At 35.0% G+C, this 22254-nt stretch overlaps 1 protein-coding gene across 2 annotated transcripts in view; it reads left to right on the forward strand.

Annotated features, from left to right (window-relative positions):
• LOC149780079 (3-hydroxyisobutyrate dehydrogenase, mitochondrial-like) overlaps positions 1 to 22254 on the forward strand; it is a 38299-nt gene that overhangs the window by 10648 nt on the left and 5397 nt on the right. For both annotated transcript variants that reach the window (XM_089936837.1, XM_089936838.1), the window contains exons 5-8: positions 4802 to 4923; positions 6652 to 6785; positions 19240 to 19316; positions 21530 to 21686. In XM_089936837.1, the coding sequence (XP_089792963.1) occupies positions 4802 to 4923; positions 6652 to 6785; positions 19240 to 19316; positions 21530 to 21686 (490 nt within the window). The remainder of the gene's footprint in view (positions 1 to 4801; positions 4924 to 6651; positions 6786 to 19239; positions 19317 to 21529; positions 21687 to 22254) is intronic.

Consider the following 22254-nt stretch of genomic DNA (forward strand, 5'->3'; position numbering starts at 1 on the left):
ACACCTTGTGACGCCAGTCATTTTGCAGGCCACAAGATACAGCTTGGTGGGCCGTATGCTGCCCATGTGCTGCATGTTTGAGACCGATGACGTATTTCCTAATATTTGGCTATAATAATTTATCTGACCAATTGTACATGGAGTGCTTTTCCGAGGCTGCATCCAAAATGGCATTGTTAATTGATGGTAATAGCTCAACTGGATGGCTGTATGATAGGTTTTTCAACTTGTGTAATTTATATATAATTGTGACGTTTTCCAAATACAATGTTGAAGTTTACATTAAGAGTATCAATTGATAATGTCATTATGTTGTTTATATATAATATAACATTTCTAGAATGCACGGTAAATAGGGCTACTCTTCTTCCATACATAGTTAGACCCCGCTTCGGTGGCCTAGTGGTTAGAGCATTAACCTCTGATGCAGGAGGTTGTGGGTTTGAACCCTGCCCTAGTAATACCAAAAAGACTTGTAAAAAATTTAATAACAGCTGCCTCGCTAGGCTTAGCATTAAGGGGTTAGTGTTTGGACTGGTTGGTCTGGTGTCATGATAATGTGACTGTTGGACATCATGCTACAGGTCTGCTGCATGATGCCCCAGTGCTAGACATCACTATAAACTGCCTCATTGCAGACATCATAACGATATGACTGAAACATTTTTAATGCTACTTTAAAAATCCAAGTCACACACACACACCATACATTGTTATGTATAATGGTGTTTTAAGGTGTTTAAAATGTGAAATCACCACAATTATGGGACATATGAAATAAAATAACAAACTTTAAAATATGAAGGTAATATCTTCTATTTTTTCAATATGCAAAGTTTCATTCAAATCATCCCAACAGATGTTACCATAAGTGAAATTTTTTATTCACATAGGGAATTCCTTGATTTTGTCATGGCAGTTTTGTTCTTGCCTGTTAGTTATAGTGATTGGTCTCAAAGTGAGAAAAAAAAATTCTGGATTCACTTCTGATGAAATAACAGAAATACCAAGTTTTATTGATAATGATGCCATTTATGATGAAGGATCTAGCATTTTATCATTAGATATTGACACTGAAATTTCATCAGACTCAAGTGACACAGATGATGATCAATCAAATAGATCAGCAGACATGCAGGAGAATGACACAAGTTCATTTACTGAGCAATCAGGATCACCACATAATTTGTTGGAATGAGCACCAGAACTAGAGCAATTCCGTTTCCATTTTCCAGTGGGACTTTTTGAAAATTTTTTAACTGAAACAAATATAGAGCTGAACAACAGGAGGAAGATGAAACCTGTGATTCAAACTGGATGGACACAAGTGAGCCTGATATGTCTGCCCTTCTTCTCATGTCGATCCTAATTCAGGCCCCTCACTATAGTTTTTATTGGTCAAATGACAAATATTTCTCCAACGAAAGAAATAAAAATGCAATGCCTCGCAGAAGATTTGAAAGACTGCTCCAATAATTTTAATTTAAATGATGACACCACAGATCACCCAGATTGTGACAAACTTCACAAAATATGTCTGTACTGGATGAAGTTCTGTCTAACATTGAGAAGACATACTAGCTATGCTAACATCAAACCATTGATGAAGGTTTTTATGTTTCCATATTTCTAGATAAAAGAAATATTGCATTTCTTTCAGAAAGTTAATTGCAAAGCAGACAGTCATATAGAGACCATAGAATGAAGAAATACACATCCATACGTGCATGCATACATATTTTAATTGTCTTTCATCTTTACAATAAAAATTATAATTTTTTAAAAGACAAACTAAACATGCACAAAATATAGTATTGATTACATACCATAATTGTTGTTGTTGTAGGGTTTAACGCCATTTTCAGCACAAGATAGGCTATACATGGCGGCCAGTATAAATGGTGGAGGAAGAACCCGGGAAACCCCCGGAAAGAACCACCAACCCACGAGAAGCTACTGGAAAGCTTTCTCACATAACTACATTAGCTGCATCCGAGATTCGAACTCACGCAGACAGAGGTGAGATGGCAGTGTTACGTAACGGTGAGCGCTTTAGACCACTTGGCCACTCGGGGCCCCCATACCATAACCACATGTGTACATATCACACATACACATTAGACATCCATTATAACACAACTCCAGCCTATCATGTTTCCATGCATGAAACTAAACATCAGACTTGTGGAAATCTTAAATCTGGGGCATATCATTTCATAAAAATGAATTAAATTCTTTATTAATTGACCCCATTAAAAGTTCAGATTATGATTTCATAGACACTTTCATTAAATAATCTATGAAGAAGATAATGCACCTTACAGGTGTGACTGCCTTCAAGGAATGACATAAAGCCAGGTAGTATCATCCATTGAAGCCAATCAAGTGGTGCCTGAAGGTATGGATATGATGTGACAGTTTGCCTGGTTTCAGTCACCAGTTTGAGTTTTATCAAGGGAAGGAAGATGCAGATCAGGTCAGTGAAGGGTCTTAACTATCAAGTTGTCCAAAGGCTTATGAAACCATTGACAGGAAAAATTTACTTCAACAACTATTACACATCCATCCAACTGGTACAAAGTTTATTGAGACAAGATATCTATGCTAGTGGGCACCATGAGAAAAAGCCTTAAAGGCTTTGGAGAGGAATTTAAATACACACCATACGTGGAGCAAGACAACCATCTAATCAGACAGGATAGAAACCTGACCACCACTCTGTGGAAGGACAAGAATCCTGTTATAGTTCTATCCACAGAAGCAGACACAACCATCATTAATATTGCCAACTAGAAACAGAAAGATGGAACAGTGGGACAAGTCAACCATCCAAGATCAGTTACAGACATCCAGGATTACTACAGAGGGGTCGACATAGGTTACCAGATCAGGACCGAATATCCAGTTGGAAAAGCATCTAAGAAATGGTGGCAATACATGTTCCACTTTACTGCTTACATCTGCATCATCAATGCCTTTATGACAATGGTGGAAAGTCATCGTGAGAGACCTGAAAGAAATAAGAGATTCAGATAGTAAGATTTTAGAATTAATTCGGCCAAGCAGCTCATAGAAAGTTTTAAATGCAGTAAGGTGGCCATGCAACGAAGATCTGTTGCCCCAGTGACAGGCCATTATTGACATGTACACAGTCTGCAGGCACTTAAAAGAAAAAAAGAAACCAATCTGCAAATTCTGCACCAAGCATGGAGAAAAGAGACTCAAAGAAACCAAATTTGGCTGTGTCATTTGCAACGTCCATCTCTGCCACATAGAATGTCACAGTGCGTTTCATCAAAACATGGTCATTGTTGAGGAGTAGCTATAATGGGCACAAATACATTTGTAAATAATTATTTTTATTGTCATATTTTAGTTTTTCCTTGATAAGCACAAAATTCTGAGAGCAAGTGATTTAGTAGTTTGTGGATATTTATATTTGAGATCAGTTCTTCACTGGAATGAAACATCATTTGGAAAGTTTTTTTTATAAACAAATGCATGACTAGATAGATCTGCCGTGTGCTTAACCACACCACCAACGACAAATAACAATAACACACTTTGAATTGTTTGTAATAACCTTTAACATGCCCGGGTATGGATTGGACTGCTTGAAAATTCTATAATTAGTGACACCTAAAGTGTGAATATTTTCAAACTCTAAATATATAATAACCTCAAAACGTTGATCTTCAATTTCATTGTTGCAAAAAAAATATTACCTTTGCTATTCACAGATGATAAACTGAAGCATTAAAGTCAGTCTATGAATGAACTAGATCCATATTTCCAGCTGAATCACTACACAGCTGGAGTAAAATGTCACTACACATGCCATGTGGTGCATCTGTTTTCAGAAACGGATTTTCTTAACATGACCGCACATATTTTAGCTTTTTTACAACAATCCATGGATATGATTGCAAATTTGTAGTTTTAATAGTTGTGTATGTACTTTTAATAGTGTTGTCTTTTGGTTAGATACAACTGATTTTGCCACTTTTGTCATATTTTCACAAAAAATGAGCGATGTAAGAAAACAACCTTGACCTTATAGCAGTTCTTGAATTCTTCAACTTTGCATTGTCCAATTTACTTCAGACCAAAATGTTTACATTTTTTTGCTAAATATTCAGTCACATAATATTTAGATTATGCTATTTATTAATTCTATATTTTCCTTAATGTATGTGCCAAATGAATTACAAATATGCCAGTCTACTGAAGAGGTATATCCTAGACACCGTGATGTCTGCCACTAAAACCTTTCTGCCCACTGAAAGGTTCTCTTATATGGTGTCACACTGATGTTATGAAGAATGTAACTCAAGCATGGCAATGAAAATCTGCACAACTATATATAATTTATTTCACTGGGTATGTTGATAAAATATTTATTGCTATTTACATACTGATGTTGAAATTTCAAAGCACAAGTCAGTATGTTTTCATCATGAAATGAGGGCATTAGTGACTTGCTGAAATGCAGAAGTGATAACAAGTGCTAACATGTGGTGGAAAGGAATAGTTGATTCAGAGGATCTTCAAGCAATGCAGGAGCTTAATTTCTTCAAAATGACGTTGCCTTACAATTTGTATTTTTTTCTGGGGAGCAAGACTATGATGTCATGAACATCATATGGGAGGCATGGGTAGGTGGGTTAGATCTTTATATGGGAAGCAAATGGTTAAACTAGAAAACCTTGTTATGTCAACATCTAAATCATGGAGAGTATGTGGTGAAAACATTTTTCATAAAATAATAATACAACGTAATTTTTCTGATACTGTATTCCAGCGCAGTGCAAAAGGGAAGCCTGTTGATAGATAGCAGCACTATTGATCCATCTGTCTCCCAGGAGATGGCACTTCTAGCTCAGGGCAAGGGAGCTACATTTATAGATGCACCAGTATCGGGGGGTAAGTTGTCATGGTAATCACCAGACCAATTCCATTATATGTAAACAAGTGACAATTTAAATGTTACTAATATGATTCACAAATCATATTAAGAAGACTCATTAGAATTCAGATAAGTTGCAGCATTTAAAAGTGTATTTGTTCTGAGACAATTTGCAGCAAAAAGAAACTGAATTATTGTATATCAGTATCGTTGAATTTTCATAACTCAGAAAATGTATTTTTGTGAACTATAATTTTCAGTATTTTCTTGTTACCAATTCACATATATAACACTGAATGCAATTTTAACAAATTTACTTGATGTGCTAAGTGTAAGGTGGACACATATAACTGCAAAGTGTCTTTTTAACTGCTTTGTTAGATTGATATACTGTAATGAGTGTGAGTTTGGATGGCTCCGATGTTCTGTTAATCCCATAAGAACCAAGAAGAGCTCATTTTTTGAGAGTTTGTTTCAAGAAAGAAATCTTTTTGTGCATCTTTCATTTGAATTAATATGATTGGAATTTGTACTGAAGATGGTTAATACTTGAGAATTCTGTTTTCTTGCACCAGAATTGTCCCATATAATTCTTGTCTACTTCCCAGTACTAAAACTATAACTCTGGACATAACTTACATTATATTGATATATGTAATAATATATTGTCACTGTTTCATGAGGACATCATTTCTTTTACTGATAAAATTTTAGTGTTTTTGCCCATGGACAGTTGGGTTATTTGAAATGTTGGCTTCAACTTCATGAAAAATTCCAGTCATATAACGAAGGTTCTTCCTGGGTTGGAACATCCTCAGATACACTGACAAACTCAACAGATTTTTACATAAACATTCATCAGAAGAAAGTTGATTTGCTGATGTGAACTTTCATAGCAAACACTGCAGCCATTCTGACTGAGGTATGAAAAAGCAGTAGCATTGAGCTACCTAAAGGTGATGGTTTTACAAAACCAAAGTCTCTTCTGAAAAAAAGACATTGGACAGCCTGATCATTTCCATGATCTTATGAAATCACTCTGAAGTAGTCATACAATGAATTATTATCCTCCAAGTAGTTGATATCATCAAATCCAGTCATATACATGTGGATGGAATGCCTAATGAATTAGTCTCGAGTGTATCAGTTTACATGTGATGATAACCAGTGGCAAGAATAGCACTTACCTTGTCTCTTTCATGAATCAGGGGTCTTTTGTATAAGTAGAACTCTAACAGTTACTCGCTCAGCATGGTAATTTCTCCAAACAACCCAATTTTCTATCTAATATGTCTTTATATATCTGCAGTTTTGTTGAAACAATAATGTTTTGTTATATTAAACAATATACAAGCAAGTTTCCCATGGGGTCTGTCATTCCTTGGTCTTTAAGGATAGAGTGAGATCTAAATGCAGAGAGCTATGAAACCTGGTGATCACTCATATTAGTGAATTTTTTCACTTGTTTTTGTAGGCAAAAAGTTGAATTATGAAACATGGTTACCACTTGCATTGGTGAATTTTTTCACTGGTTGTCTTTGTGTGCAAACATTTGAATTATGAAACCTGGTGACCACATTTATTGGTGAATTTTTTCTTTGGTTGTTTTTGTATGCCAAAAGATAAGTGTGATGTTTATCATTTCCCTAATAAAACTAGATCTTGAAATGAATGAGCACTCAAAAGGTAAAAAGGAATGGAAAAGGTTTTTGTTCATTTCACACAACCAGAATTTATTTTTGCAGGCGTGAATGCAGCAAGAGATGCATTGTTGACATTCATGGTTGGGGGATCAGAGACAGAATATAATCAGGCCAAGGATTTACTGAGCAGTATGGGGAAAAATGTGGTGCACTGTGGAGCTGTGGGCACTGGACAGGTACACCATGATTAGCCATGCACAACGTATACCCTGTTGCTAACACATACACCCAAATCTGCCTTGCGCAAAGAATTTCAGGAATTGTGTTTTTCTTCATTTCTCCAGATTTGCATCAGTGTCTCCACATATTCAAGTTGTATATCCGATGCAGTGTCACATCATTTAGAATGCACTTTAGACTGGTAATGTAAAATGAAATGTATATAACTCTGAAAGCCTGTTGGTGTAATATGATACTTAACTGGTTATTTTGGCATAAAGAAATTCGCTGGGACATTTGTTGTTTCATTTGGAAGACATTCAGTGTGCAGTACACAATTGCTCTGTTCATTTTCCAAAATGGCAGTGGTCACTGTAACCTACTTACTCACAATTTTGGTAGAGCTTATTACTACTCTGGAGTCCATATATCTGATCCAGTTTGGATCCAACTTGAATATAGATGGTCTATCATCTTGGTCGGACAAGTTTAGTAATGAGCATGATGCACACATATTGAAGGGATGATCTTGCATCTAATTCGCCATTGTTGCAACCTTGTTGCCATTCTGTTAGCCATATTTCTGAGAATGAATTTGATCAAACTTGGAATATAGGCTTACATAGTCCAACTCTTGGATGAGTTCATTAATGAGCAAGATACATGCAGATTAATGAGGTGATCATAGATCTGAGGATTTGTGATCAGATCAGGATAAAACTTAGAATATAGGCTTATGTCATCAGAATTTCACGAGTTTGATGATGAGAGAGTCCACATGTAGAATGATTTTTATCTGATTGGCTGAAAATATAACCATCCAATAATTTCTTTTTTTTTTTTGATCTTGTGCAATCCTGTTAAATAGACTTAAATCATCAAGCCGTCCAATTGATTTTATTTTTAGTGAGATCTGTGCATATTATTCATGTCACTACATTTAGAATAGTTATCAAGTCGTATGCCATTTAAACAGTGTTTTTGCTTTTATACTTTCTGTTCTTCCACATCAACATAAAGCAAAGCAAGGGATGCAGTCCATGGTATTCACTGTTTAGAATCACAGGTTTGGGATCATAGAGTTATTCCTCTTGCAAAAATTTTTAAAAAATCAGTAATAAATATATATTAGACTAATATAATTTAATGGAAAATTGTAAAAATTAGCAAAATAATTCACCTTAGGAATTAAAATGAATAATTTGTTTTTTATAAGTGAAGAAAAAATATCAGAAATAAAAAGTATGAAATAGAAATATTGTATATAATTGTGTTTGTTTCTAATGTTTTGTTTTATGATTCAGTTTAAGGAAGAACATATTTCTTTTAAACACTGAAAAAGTTTATACATTTATCAGTAGGAAATTATTTCTGAAAAAGTTTTACATTCTTAAATATTTAGAACCAAGTTTGATGTGTTTGGTATAACTCTTTACCTCATACAACCGTCTCTGGACGCCTCTACAAAAGTCGCATCGAAGCGACTTTTGACGCTTCTACAAAAGTCCCATAGAAGCGCCTTTTGACGTCTGCTGTAAACATCAGCCATTTTAAGCTGGTTTTTGCAGCGCCACCTTCAGGGAAAACCCCTTATTAGATACTACATTCATTTCTGTGAATGACAATTACGTCAGATCACGTGGTCACTGTTTATGTACTGGTCGATATCTGCTATTTAAAGTAACTGGGTCGTAATCTCCACTCTCCAAAATGGCGGTCGCGGATTTCATTCAGTACTTACGAAGTTTTCATGATTAGAATCACAACTATGAAAGATTCAATAACCTAGGTAAAGGCTCTGATATTGATATAGGCTGCAATTAGTTTTTATAAATTATCAAATTTAGATGACTTAGTGATGTAGACACAGATGAAAAACTTGTAAATTTCGAGTATGAGAAATGGCAGCTCTACGGTTGGTCACACGGCCTCACTGACATGACGGTGAACGAATTCTCTCCAGATTTTAAAGCACATAACAAATTCTTCCGTGATAAATAATTACACAGCTATAACAATCGGACTTTACTCTTAAATTGTTCCACATGTAATAGATGTGTACCAAAAATGTAAAATGGTTAAAATTGCTGTTAAACGTAACATACACTACATTGCTTAATAGTTCACAGGCAAGCTATGCGTATGCGGTCGACTAGGTAACCTGTGTTCTATGTATAGCGAGCTGCACTTTGTCACTATGCTCTATGAGGTAAAGGGACAAAAGAGTTGGACAGTTGTTAGTATTGCTATATTCAAGTGCCAGAAACATTTGCCATTTTTATGTTATCACATGCATTGTGCATTGCTTTATGGGATTTCATCTATTTAATGACACAAATTATAATTATGGATCTTTTACTTATATGTTTTCAAAAATACCCCAGTATGATCTTCTGAAACACCTCCAGATTTTATGACCAGGAGTAAATAAACATGACTGAAAATAAAATGACCTGTAAATTATAATTTAGGTTTTGTGAAAGACACGAGACTCTAGACGACAAGCTTTATCTGTAAACTAAACATGTAAAAAAATGTGGATGACTTTGATTATCAACCAGAGACTGGGCATAATAAATAATCACGCCTTTATCTTTGGGAAGAACTTTTATTGGACTATAGTAAAATAGCTAAACTTTTCTTGATATAAAGTGTGAGAGATAGCGTGAATAGATTGTGTTCTTTCAATACAACGTAATCGTTTGTGTTTGCAAATGGGTCAGCAGTTAGGTTATATAAGCAATGTGAGCGATATTTCGCCCACTTGATTTCCTTTGCATACTCTCATTTCAGTTCAATACATTTTGTATATAAGATATTAAAATAAGCATTAAATGTTCATTCATGTTTAAAGATTTATATTTTGTATGTCGATTTATGGGAGAAGAGAAGATTTGTATGCAAAACTATTAATAAAGGCGTTTTATTTAGTTTGAAAATTCTGCAATTCACTGTTAGTCTCAGGCTCGGCTAACATGGGTACACGTGAAAGCTTGCCAGTAGCTTCTTTGGGTCGGTGGTTCTTCCTGGGGTTTTCTAGGGTTCTTCCTCCACTAGTTATACAGGCTGCGATGTATGGTCTATCTTGTGCTGAAAATATGCATACACACAGATTTAGTATATTCAGTAATTTTGTCACAGGTCATATTGTTCTGAATTCAGTGTGAAAACAGCACAATCACGTATTGAATGACAAAGCACATTTACTTTTCAGTATGTCCCAAGTTGGTAGAAGTTATCGTTTTAAGCCGCCTATGTTAGCATTTGTATGCATAAACTTTTTCCCTGCATAAAGGAAACTTTCACAGCACAGTTAACATGTTCCAGTCACATTGAAAAATGCAAAAATCCATCAGATTCCATTACTTTTTTTAAAGTTTGGTACTGACTTCCTTTGAAGAAAGGTTCTTTGTTTTTATTGAAGATTGTAGTTGGCTTTCTTTGATGAAGGGTGCATGTGTTATTGAAGTCACCGCTAAAGGACAGCTTTGGAAAACCAAACAAATGCATATTCATTTTGTGGCGGCAACATCAAATAATTGTATTGCATTATTGCGACTGATTTTTATTCTTTCCATTTGCCAAGAACATTTTCATAACAATCGATGCTTCAGAGGTAATCTGTTTCCTTTGAAATTTCTGCAAACTATTTTATCTGGCTACATTTTTTAAAAGGAATTGTGTGTAGTTTGGTCTATTCTAGTTACTGTTCTACCCTGCCTATTGAAGAAACCAATAAGTAAGATGTGATTATTTTTTTTTATGTTTGTGGTAACGTGATGCTGCTGTCCACGCTTGCGTCAGAAATTTAACAAAGGTGTGTGAAGGATTTAATTCTGACTGAAAAGAAGAGGAATTTTACTTACCATCCAAAAACAAATGTCAGTCTTTTTAAATCTATTAATTACTAGTGAGCGGCTGACAAATCCGATAAAAGATAGATTATGAGATAATGCTTTGTCCGGTTGCTCACCGTTACAAGAAATGTCAACAACAAAAAAGCGGATATCTCGCAAGATACAGTACTCATTCTAGATGTCAAGATAAGCGGATTATGATATAACAATGCACTGTTTAGATGGTTTATCAATATGGACAAAGAATTTATGTAACAGTAGATAAATTTCATTGCATTTTATATCCAGTTTTTGGCTTTCTTTTATGAGGTCTCTGAATTTCTCTACTCCAAACCAATGGTTGTATATACAGGTTTAAAACAGTCAACAGTGTCACCAATAAAAAAATCGCCAGATGGTATATTTTGCCGCCAATAAGGAAACAGAATCAAAGCTTGTGACATTGGCAAAGCCCTACACGATCTCAGAATAAACCTTTTACATGTTATTTTTTGTACTTTTAAGAAGAAAAAAGTACTTTTTTGTATACGGGAAAAATACATATAAAATTGCAGGAGCCATGCCATGATCATCTTGTATTATTCAAATGCAATCTCTTACCAAAATAATAATAAACTTTTAACATTTTTTTTCATACTTTTAAGAAAGATTTTTTTTTCATGTACGAGAAAAATACATGTATATAAAATTTCAGGAGCCACACCACGACCGTGTTATATCTGAATTCATGTTATAATGGAGCATGCTATAGTGGGGTCACACTGTAACTTGGCAGCTTAGTATGTCACTTGCCTTCAGTTTTCAATAATTGTAGTATGACCTGTGGGTTTCATAACTATTTTGAGCCTCTTGGGAATGGTGATGTATACTGTTTTGATGTAGTCTGTTGTGATCCAAGTTGAAATGACCTGCACATCCTTCAGTAGTTCTTGTTATTATTTAATTCAATGCAGAGTTTTTACAGTTCATGTTTCCCTCAATTTTGACCAATGAACCCATGCCAAGACCCAAAACATGGCATGTAACCTTATTTGCTGGGTCTCCTGACATACAGATAGTTTTCATCAGTGATGATAACCTGGAATCTGAAAATACTTCCAATATATTTCAACCATTAGAATTCTCTTTTCCTTGCACAACTTAATGTGATTGTTCTTGTATCAGCAGATTCCAAATGTGTCTTTCAAACAAGAGTTTTTCTTTAAATCCTTAAACTGTATTCATGCATTCATGCAGAACTGTTCTCATGGATGCATGGTCAGGTACATGTTGGTCATAATTGTCCATAATCGTTCTAAAATTATGTATGTTGTGTGTTTTGCTTCACCACTCTCAGAAGTTGATGATATCTCCTAGCATCAATTAAACTTTATTCATGGTAGCCACTGTTTTCAACATTTTCTTGTTCATTTCCTCTCAAGCCCATGAAATGGTAGGCTTATAAACAATGAATATTTTTAGGCATTTGCACTGACTTTTGCCTCTCATGACATTCAATAGTTAGATGTCGTTGTTTGGTTGACATGACTTGGCTTGTGCAATCCATTGTGACCATGTGCATTTAAAATGTTTAAAGAGCATTCCACTTTGTTTTTACTTATGCATTGGTAAAAAAAGACCTGAACCATTTATCCAGACACAAAATCTCAGTTTCAGACAAAGAGGAAACTATAATGATTTCATATTGATTTTGATGTTGAATTACGTTCATGACACCTGCAAACATTGTATTAATTCTGGCATGGCACTATAGACTCTGATCAGTCAAGGCAGTATAAGATGTAAATCTGGGTCAGTACTATTCACACATGGATGCTTGTTGTAGACAAGTAAATAAGTGGATGCTTGTTGTAGACAAGTAAATAAGTGGATGCTTGTTGTAGACAAGTAAATAAGTGGATGCTTGTTGTAGACAAGTAAATAAGTGGATGCTTGTTGTAGACAAGTAAATAAGTGGATGCTTGTTGTAGACAAGTAAATAAGGTACATCATATACAGTCAAGTCTGAAGCAGTCCACAGAAAATCATGGATGAACCTCAAGTGTTAGGTTAATAGAACTCATCTCATGTGCAGGTAGAATATGGAAATCTACCTAGAGGTAACAAGATTGGAGGTGGGGGGGGCAGGGAAGGAGGCTGTCTAAGTCTTAGTTATCAGTCTTGTTAAGGGTTCGATTTCCCTATCCTGTCTAAACACAGTTCCTGTATCTGCCCACCACATTCATTATTTTTCAGTGAAAACAATATAGAAAATAGAAAAATTCTCTTCTAAATTTTATATTTCTATGTGTACATTGCTGAATTTATTTAAGGTTAGTGACATTATAAATGTATGAGCTTATATAATTCTGTGGTAGCTAGATGCATTTAGGAAAGAAAAGGGATAACTCTTTCCTTTGTGTGAAAGAAAAAAAGATACAACTTGAATTCATGTCAGTTTAATTATTTGTGTTATTTATTGATACTTGGATAAACTGAACTTGGATTATCAAGACTGAACTGTACCAGATATTTATTCCATTTAGATGAGTGTCTCTTGCTAATTGAATATATCCTATACTTATACAATAAACACTCTTTTAGACCCGATTCAGAATAATTATTGGAATAAAAGAACTCGTTTCAACTGTTTGTACTTTTTTAATGTGATGATGTAAGAGCTCATTCCATCTTAAATTTATAGAATGCCCTTCTCATAACTGTAGTGACTGTGAACCTAAAATCTGTCTGTCTGTCTGTCATTGATAGAAAGACCATTAATCAGTTTATTTTTATAATAACTGGCCACTTATAGACTAGTGACCAAACTTTGATGTTGCCTCACTTGTAGAAACGTAGATATAGATATCCCAGCTTGTGCCATGTATCGTGTAGAGTTATGTCCCTTCATTGTGTTACAGTCTCAACATGTACAGTATAGTCATCATGTACATGTGATAAGACATGGTACATTTATTTCAGGGATGTTGGAAGACAAGATTAACTTGGAAAATTGACATCTGGAACAATTGAACACTGTATGAGATGTCATTTTTATGGACATTTATCATGGTTTCAGCTCAGAGGAAATAATGTATTAACAGTGATTTTCAAACAGGTTACTAACTCCTGCTAGGTACGAACAGTAATTTTACATCAAAGTATAATACCAAAACAGATCTCATTTGTTGATATGAACATTGTTTCGAAAATTTAAAAAAAAAAAAATGGCCAACAACATTCAAGGGGTTTTGCATTTTTTTGTCATGGATGATGTTAAAAAGTTCAGAGAAAATATTTTAAATCTGGCTTAATTATTATATGATGGCAGAATACATCTTTCAAGGGTCTAATGCAAAATCTTAACTTTGTTACTTGCCAGGCATACCATAGTTATGTTCTACTTTATGAATATGAGTGAAAAATGTAACTATACCATACATATCAAGTTGGCACAACTTCCTTTCAGTTTGTGTCAGTGTTTGTGTGGTAGTGAGAGACAGAGGAAGAATGTTTAGCACTTAATTGCATGGAAAAATAATTACACAAAGGCAATACATGAATATAGCATAATTTGATCATAAAAAGAAACATATGATGTACTAAGTGGAAAGAAAGTAGAGGGTTCATTGGAAACCACCACTGCTAAGGATCACAAGATTAGAATAAAAAAAGATTGTGAAGCTAATCCACCATCCATGTCTAAGACAGAGTATCATACTGTATAGGATACATGTCTTAGACAGAGTATCATACTGTATAGGATAAAGGTTGATGCTGGGATAGAGAGAACTCTGTGTCAATACCTCTACAAGAAAGGAAATGATGCAAAAATTCCAAATGCTCATTAGATTCATTTTGTTTAGGTCACATATAGATGGTAGTGCTTTTAAAATTCAAAGTCTTGAAAATAACTTTTTTTATTATGTAAACTTTTAACAAATAAACAGTTTATTTCCCCAAGCAACTCTGAACCTTTTCTCAGGCAGTAAGGACAGTATGTTGTAGCACTGCTAGAACTGAGAAGTCACACATGCTGCTGTCATGTGGTTCTATTAAATCTAAACTTATAATTAGAGAGATTATTATAATGAATATTTAATATTTTTGATGCAGATAAATCTCATGTAAAATTTTGTATGGACGTATAGGTAAAACTTATAATATTTAGCATCTGGCATTCATTAACATTATTATGGGTAAGTCTCTAAGTAAAGCAGATGGGGTTGAAGAGAATCATTCTCCAGCTGAGACAAATTTATAGATAATTTCTTGTCAAATCTTTTTGTGTAAATAAAGTTTAATGTTCGCCCCTTCTTTTTTATATCAATGGGCATGAATATTAAAGTGAATGGTGAAATACATATGTAGACAAATATAGTACAGATGGCACCAAATGTGATTTTAATAAATAAAATCAAAATTTACTGTGTTACTCAAGGGATACACATTAATTGCTTGCACATAAAGTAATATAGCCCTAAGCCAACAAACAAAGTGAGTGACTGCTTGTCAAAAAGTGAATAACGGTTCATGTACATTGCAGTCTACTAATTTGTAACCATAGCCCACATAGGAATGCTTTTCATATATCATTTGAATCATTCAGTAATTTTCTGTAATACCAGCTGTACACAATTACTCATTGGGAATAGATTCACTTTAGGAGTGCTTAAAGTGTAAATGTGCATATATCAAGTGATAGCTGAATTTTTTCAATGAATAAGTGATGGACCTGAAAATATTAATGTTTCTTTTAAGTATAGGTAGTTTTCAAAATACTGATCATCCAGGCAGCAATTTCGTGAATCTTATATGTGGTAAAACAGTGTGACTTTGGGAAATGCAAATGTTATAATCCTCAGAATTAATATCCAATGTTTAAGGCCTGATCTGTGTGTTTTGAGAATATCTTACCCTTTTTTGTATCCAATCAAACTTCCATGACAACCATATTGAATCAAGCAAATTGTTGTTATCACCATGACAACTATACTGTAGCAAGAAAATTGCTGTTATCACCATGAAAATTATAGTGTGAAGCAAATTCTGTAATCACTGACAAGAATACTGTATCAAGCGAATTGCAATAATCACAATACAAATTCTGTATCAAGCAAATTTCAGTAATCACCATGACAACCATACTCTTTCAGGTAAATTGCTGTAATCGTATTAAAGGAATTGAATGTGCACATGAACCTTTCTTTAGCTTTTGTTTCAAACTGTTACATTGGCCTTTTAATCAGATTTTGAATTCATGACTACTAGCAACACGGGGCCCCGAGTGGCCGAGTGGTCTAAAGCGCTGTCCGTCACGGATCACTGCCATCTCACCTCTGTCTGCGTGGGTTCGAGTCTCGGGCTTGGCAAATGTGGATATGTGAGAAAGCTTGCCGGTAGCTTCTCGTGGGTCGGTGGTTCTTTCCGGGGTTTTCCCGGTTCTTCCTCCACCATTAATACTGGCCGCCATGTATAGCCTATCTTGTGCTGAAAAATGGCGTTAAACCCTATAACAACAACAACTAGCAACACCATGCTATTTAGGGGCTGTTTCACATGACATTGACCATTATTTTAACTGCTACATTTGTAAGCTGCAAAAGATCTTTAACCCATATGGTAAGTGCAAATTTTGAGTTAAAAATTCATTCGATAAGATGACAACTGATTTGCTTTTGTGGGGTTTAGCACATGATATGCCATACATGGCGGCTAGTAAGAATGGTGGAGGAAGAACCTGGGAAAACCACTGTCCCACAGCTAGCTACTGGCAAGCATTCTTACATTGGCCAAGCTGAGACTCAAACCTACATGGACAAAGTTGAGATGTCAGTGATCTGTAAAGGTGAGCACCTTTGAACCTTCTGAAACTTAGGTTCCCCCCAAATAAGATGAATGTAGTCAATAAAATCACATTTCATGCATACAGTAAGTCATTGTCCCTTCAGTGGCCTTTGAGATGGGATGTGAGGTTTTAAGAAGCCTTGCAGTCCTTTGATTTCAGGTGTCAAATCTTGACTGGTAGTTCTAGGCAAGAAGCTGAAATTATACTGGTTTTTACTGTTGCTGACCAGGATAACGCAGCATGGATGCAATTTAAGTTAAAAATGCTTGGATTCCCATTTAAATAGAGATGTTAATCCCTACCAACTGTAGAGTATGTAATTGGTGTCTCCAATAAAGGTCTATCTTTCTGATAATTAGTGCTTTTTGTTCATGGTCTCATTTCTTCTAACAACTGTTTCTGTAAAAGAGCTGGACAGGAGTGCTGTTGCACTCTCATTAAAACTCATTGGGCTCTCAGTAGGTTTTTGGATATGTATGATTCCATCAGACTGTGTCTCAGTTTCACAAGGCTGTTTATTGTCCTGTATAAACTGAGTCTGACAGTTTGGTTGGTTTACTTAGAGAACTTTAGTTTTTTACTTGTGGTTCAGCAGGTGAAGATTCTATTGTAAATATGGCATGTAAATATTTGATGACACTCGTAAAATGTTTATATATCACATGATTTTTATTTAAAAAATTTGCTTCACAATAAAGACATTGGTAATTCTTCTAGCATGGCTGTAACTGCCTGATTGATTTCATAATGTACATTGGTAACATCACTGTGGTTTAGTTGTGTATTTTTTTAATGCAAGATATTTTGTCTTGTTTTTCTTCTCTTGGTGGGAACTTCATACATCCTCAGATTTAATGGTGGAAACTGTATTCATCAAAATAGGGGCCCCAAGTAGTCTAAAGCACTCATGTTACAGATCATAGCCATTTCACCTCTGTCTGCATGGGTTCAAGTTTCGGATTTGGCCAATTAGGTATGTGAGAAAGCTTGCCAGTAGTTTCTCATGGGTTGGTGGTTCTTTCTGGGGATTTCTGGGGTTCTTCCTCCACCATGTATAATCTGTCGTGTGCTGAAAAATAGCATTAAACCCTACAACAACAACAACAATAATCACCAAATCATGTTGTAACAATTCCTGGTTGGATGCTGTACTTATCGAAAACAGTCTTGCTGGTCATCACTGGACTCTTTTGATCTTTGTCTGAAGCTTGAAATGAGAATCATGGTCATAGCTGACATTTTCAGTGTAGGTCTGAGAAGAGCAAGGCATGCCAGCTTTGGGACACTTATTGATGCACATTTTGTTGGAAGGGTAAATATCCAGCTTACATCGGATTAAAATGCTGTTAACATGAATGTCACACTCACAACTAGGTGTTAATATAACTCATAGGTATTGGTTGTCCTCTACACTCCCTGGAACTTTTTCCTTCATGGTGTAATTGTACATGATTGTTGTTATTATTTTTTTCTTATTAGAAATTCTGAGACAACATTTTGATATTGAAATGGTTATGACATTTTCTGCCCCATTTCTACAGGATGTATTAGACTGATTGTACTCTTATACAGCCTCCATGTTGGAAATAACATGATATAATTGACCGTCGTGAGCACGTGTCATAACTGGGATGAACTCTTGTCTTCAGTGCCCTTAACACACACTTATGGAATGTAGTAAGTCCCATACAGACTCTTGGGGGACCATTGATCTTAAAGCGCTCTCCGTTACGGATCACTGCCATCTCACCTCTGTCTGCATGGGTTCGAGTCTAGGATTCGGCCAATGTGGGTATGTGAGAAAGCTTGCCAGTAGCTTCTCGTGGGTCAGTGGTTTCTTTCTGGGGTTTTCCCGGGTTCTTCCTCCACCATTAATACTGGTTGCCATGCATAGCCTATCTTGTGCTGAAAAATGGCATTAAACCCCACAACAACAGCAACCGTGTTTGAAAAGGTCACTGTCAATTGTGACTCATTGAGCCAATCATTGATCTAACCCAAGTAAGTATGCGTGAGTTGTATAATTTTCAAAAGTAATCCATTGCATTGGTCTGTATCAAGAGCATTGGAAAACTCCAGGATTATTAGGTTTATCTGATGCTACATGGATATCCATTTATTCAACATTTGGATGACCTACACATGTTGATAAAATTTTTGGTTATATTCCGTTTACTTTACCTTCTGCTTTTTTCTTCTGAATTTAATCTATTTAGTTTGACAAGTTTTATTTTTACACCTCAGAGAGTAAACGTTTTGGAGATTGTATGTGTTTAACTCAATACATGGTGTTATGTCCGTTTATCAACTCGGATGTAACTGTCAGGGGGTTACTTTCTTGAAAGAGTTATTGTGCTTCTATATTTTTACCCTTACTCATTTTAAGAGCTTGTGATGTGTGATGTGATTTTGGATTTTTAATGTAGCTTTAACAATTTTTCTGTCATTTCGCTATGATGTCTGCAATGTGACAGTTTATAGTGATGTCTAGCACTGTGGCATCATTTTAAGAGTTTGTGTGTAAGTGTATGCTGTGCATCTGATAAATCTTGTTTTTAAAAATAAATTCACAAAGTGGTAAAATAAGTTTCGTTGTAATTAAAATTTGTCAAAAAGCAGACTTTGGTTACTCAGGATATTTATTTACTTCCTACAGTATTTTATTTACTTTTCTAATTGTATTATATTTTCAGCTTCATGTACAGTAAATAAAAATTCTTTGAGAAAAGTATTGTTCTGCTTCTCATTGAGATAGAATTGAAATTAGCTAATCACTTACTTTTTCAGGCTGCCAAAATCTGCAATAATATGCTTCTGGCAATTTCAATGATTGGAACATCAGAGGCCATGAATCTTGGAATAAAGTAAGTAAATAAAAATATTCTTGCAGAAATTTAAAAACAGCTAGCTTATCTACTTCTTGTCAGAATCGTTCCATCTAGTTTGATCAGCAACTTGAATGTGCTTATTCAGTCCACATATTGTTTTGTTCTATAAGGTTTCGTTTGACCCAGGAATGGTGGGGAATTTGGTTACCTATAACCCATATCAACCAGGATGTGATTTACAAAATGCATATCGGTTAATTTTTTGCTGTGTTGTTTCATTGGCCTACTATCGACATCAAATTAAAATTGACAGTCAGTCAGGCCTTGAGCTTCAGTTATTGGTGGGTAATTTCCAGGGCTTTAGAGCCAGTCTGATACTGATTAGTAGCAGCTTTCTCCATGAAATCTATATTGAAACCTGCTAACCTTTTTTAATTATGCTTCAGCCTTTAATCATTTCAGTCAAACTGAACCAGATCATGCATGTAAAGTTTGTTAAAATGGAGAATTAAGAATAGGTCGCTTTCGCTTGTTCTTCAATCCTAAATACATTATTTCTCTATTATATATGCATGCATCTCATGATGATAGGTCATAAATATTGTTTAACTATATTAGGATCATAATGAACTTTGACCTTTGGAGACATTAAAGGAGGAAGAAAAGTTATACCTGACATTTCACCTAGTTGTCTTCTGACATGTACAGATCTGTACTGTTATAGCTCTGTAGATGCTTGGGATATAGTAATCCTTGTGTCTTTTCACCCATCTGTCCTTCCTTCCAGCACTACTTGCTGCAGGTAATTGTTTTTCTTTGATGGATTGCCATGAAGCTTGGTAAATATTATGGTTATTATTTGAAGTGGCACATAAGCCATAAAATCACTTTGCTTCCACAATTTGTATGGGAGTTATTGCCCTTGTAATCTTGTAGTTTAATGCCTTGTATGACCCAAATTTCAATAGCACAGGTAGTCCAACAGCTTTTTGATGGATAGCCATTAAATTTGGTAAATGTAATGTTTATCATTTGAAGATGTACTTACAGAAATCTCTATGCTCTTGCAATGTTTGTTAGATCTTCTTGTCGTAGAACAGAGGCACTTATTGGATGTCTGTTATCTGTTGTCCATTCATCGTCATAGCACAAGTTTGTTATAACTATCCTCCTTAAGAATTTTGCCATTAGACTTAACACACACACATATACCAGGGTCCGAGTGGCCGAGTGGTCTAAAGCGCTCTCCATTACGGATCATTGCCATCTCACCTCTGTCTGCGTGGGTTTGAGTCTAGGATTCGGCCAATGTGGTTATGTGAAAAAGCTTGTCAGTAACTTTTTGTGGGTTGGTGGTTCTTCCTGGGGTTTTCCCAAGTTCTTCCTCCACCATTAATACTAGCTGCCATGCATAGTCTATCGTGTGCTGAAAAATGGCATTAAACCCCACAACAGCAACAACCATGGTCCTAATTGAAAATGGTGCAGCTACTTCCCTGAATAGAAAATGATATTGGTGCTTAAATATCTGGTAGCCCAATGTCAAGTATCCCTCTTATTTCAGATTGGGCCCCTTCTGTATTCATGATGAAGAAACCATAGGGCTTGTGGGTAAACAAAAATCTAATTTGCTTGAGGAAACGTAAATCATGCTGAGGAAATGTGGGGATTTTATTTGAAGTTATTCAAATGTTAATAAATTCTTAATATTTATCAGCTTGTCTGCTCCTAACCCTTATAAAAAATCGTCTACTTACAATACTATTATGGTCAGCTGTATACTTTGTGTACAAAGCAAAGCATGTAACCTATGAATGGGCAACACATTGCCCATAATTAATGCTCAGTTGGCTTCAACATGTGATTTGTTGGCATTAGGGAAAAAATTTGTTTTTAAGGCCGTCTACCAAACATACCATTGTATTGTTGAAATCTATCTCTTTTAAAAATTAAGATTTTTTTAAAAATTTGCAAAAAATGGAAAAAAACCTGTTCAATATGACTGACAAGTATATATTATGGTTTTCATGAAAATATATGGATGTTGATTGGTCATTCTTTTGGCACTATTTTCAGTTGAGTTCAGTCCCTTGTTTTTGCTTGAGACTCGTCACCGTCATGGGGTAGGGGTAGAGGAACATTTATGTGAGCAAAATTGCTTGCCATTGCTCTAGTTTTATATGTTATTGTTTTGTTTTTTATTGATATCTACCAGGTTGGTTGGGTTTTGTTTTTCTCCTTTACACTAGGCTAGGGTTGGAACCTAAACTTTTAGCCAAGATCCTGAACATGAGCTCTGGTAGATGTTGGTCCAGTGAAGTGTACAATCCCTGCCCTGGGGTGCTAGATGGTGTTCCATCCAGTAACGATTACAAGGGAGGATTTGGCACTGCCCTAATGGCAAAGGTGAGGATGTAATCCTTTGTTAATTCAGGATCCAGTTTCATCCATTTTTGCAAATTTTTCTAACTAAATTCAGATTTTTTTATATCTTTACATTAGATGAAATGTTGTTAGTAGTCCAGTCCATTCATCCATTCAGTTTATATGTCAGCAATGTCTGTCTGTCTGTCTGTCTGTCAGTTCTACTTGTAATCTGATTGTGATCATATTGGGTATATTATTTCATAAAGACGAGTAGATGACTAGTTTTTTTTAATCAAGGATGTTACCCAAGATGGTTGAAATATATATATATATATATATATATATATATATATATATATATATATATATATATATATATATATATATAAAATGTTTATATCATCTCTTATATTTTACTGATCCATCATTTTTTAATTGTGAAAATATCTACCAAATAAAGCAGAACTGTGGAATTGAAAACAATCCTTTATGTCTTCAGATGAATTTCCCAGTCATTAAACATGTTAGGAGTACATACACTGTCTGTTAAATTCAGTGTTCCTAAGCTAACAAAACAAAAGGCATGTCATATCTTTTGACTTGTTTT

Source organism: Sinohyriopsis cumingii, chromosome 16 (genome assembly GCF_028554795.1).
Source record: "Sinohyriopsis cumingii isolate HCF-2022 chromosome 16, ASM2855479v2, whole genome shotgun sequence".
In the NCBI taxonomy this organism is placed as follows: Eukaryota; Metazoa; Mollusca; class Bivalvia; order Unionida; family Unionidae; genus Sinohyriopsis; species Sinohyriopsis cumingii.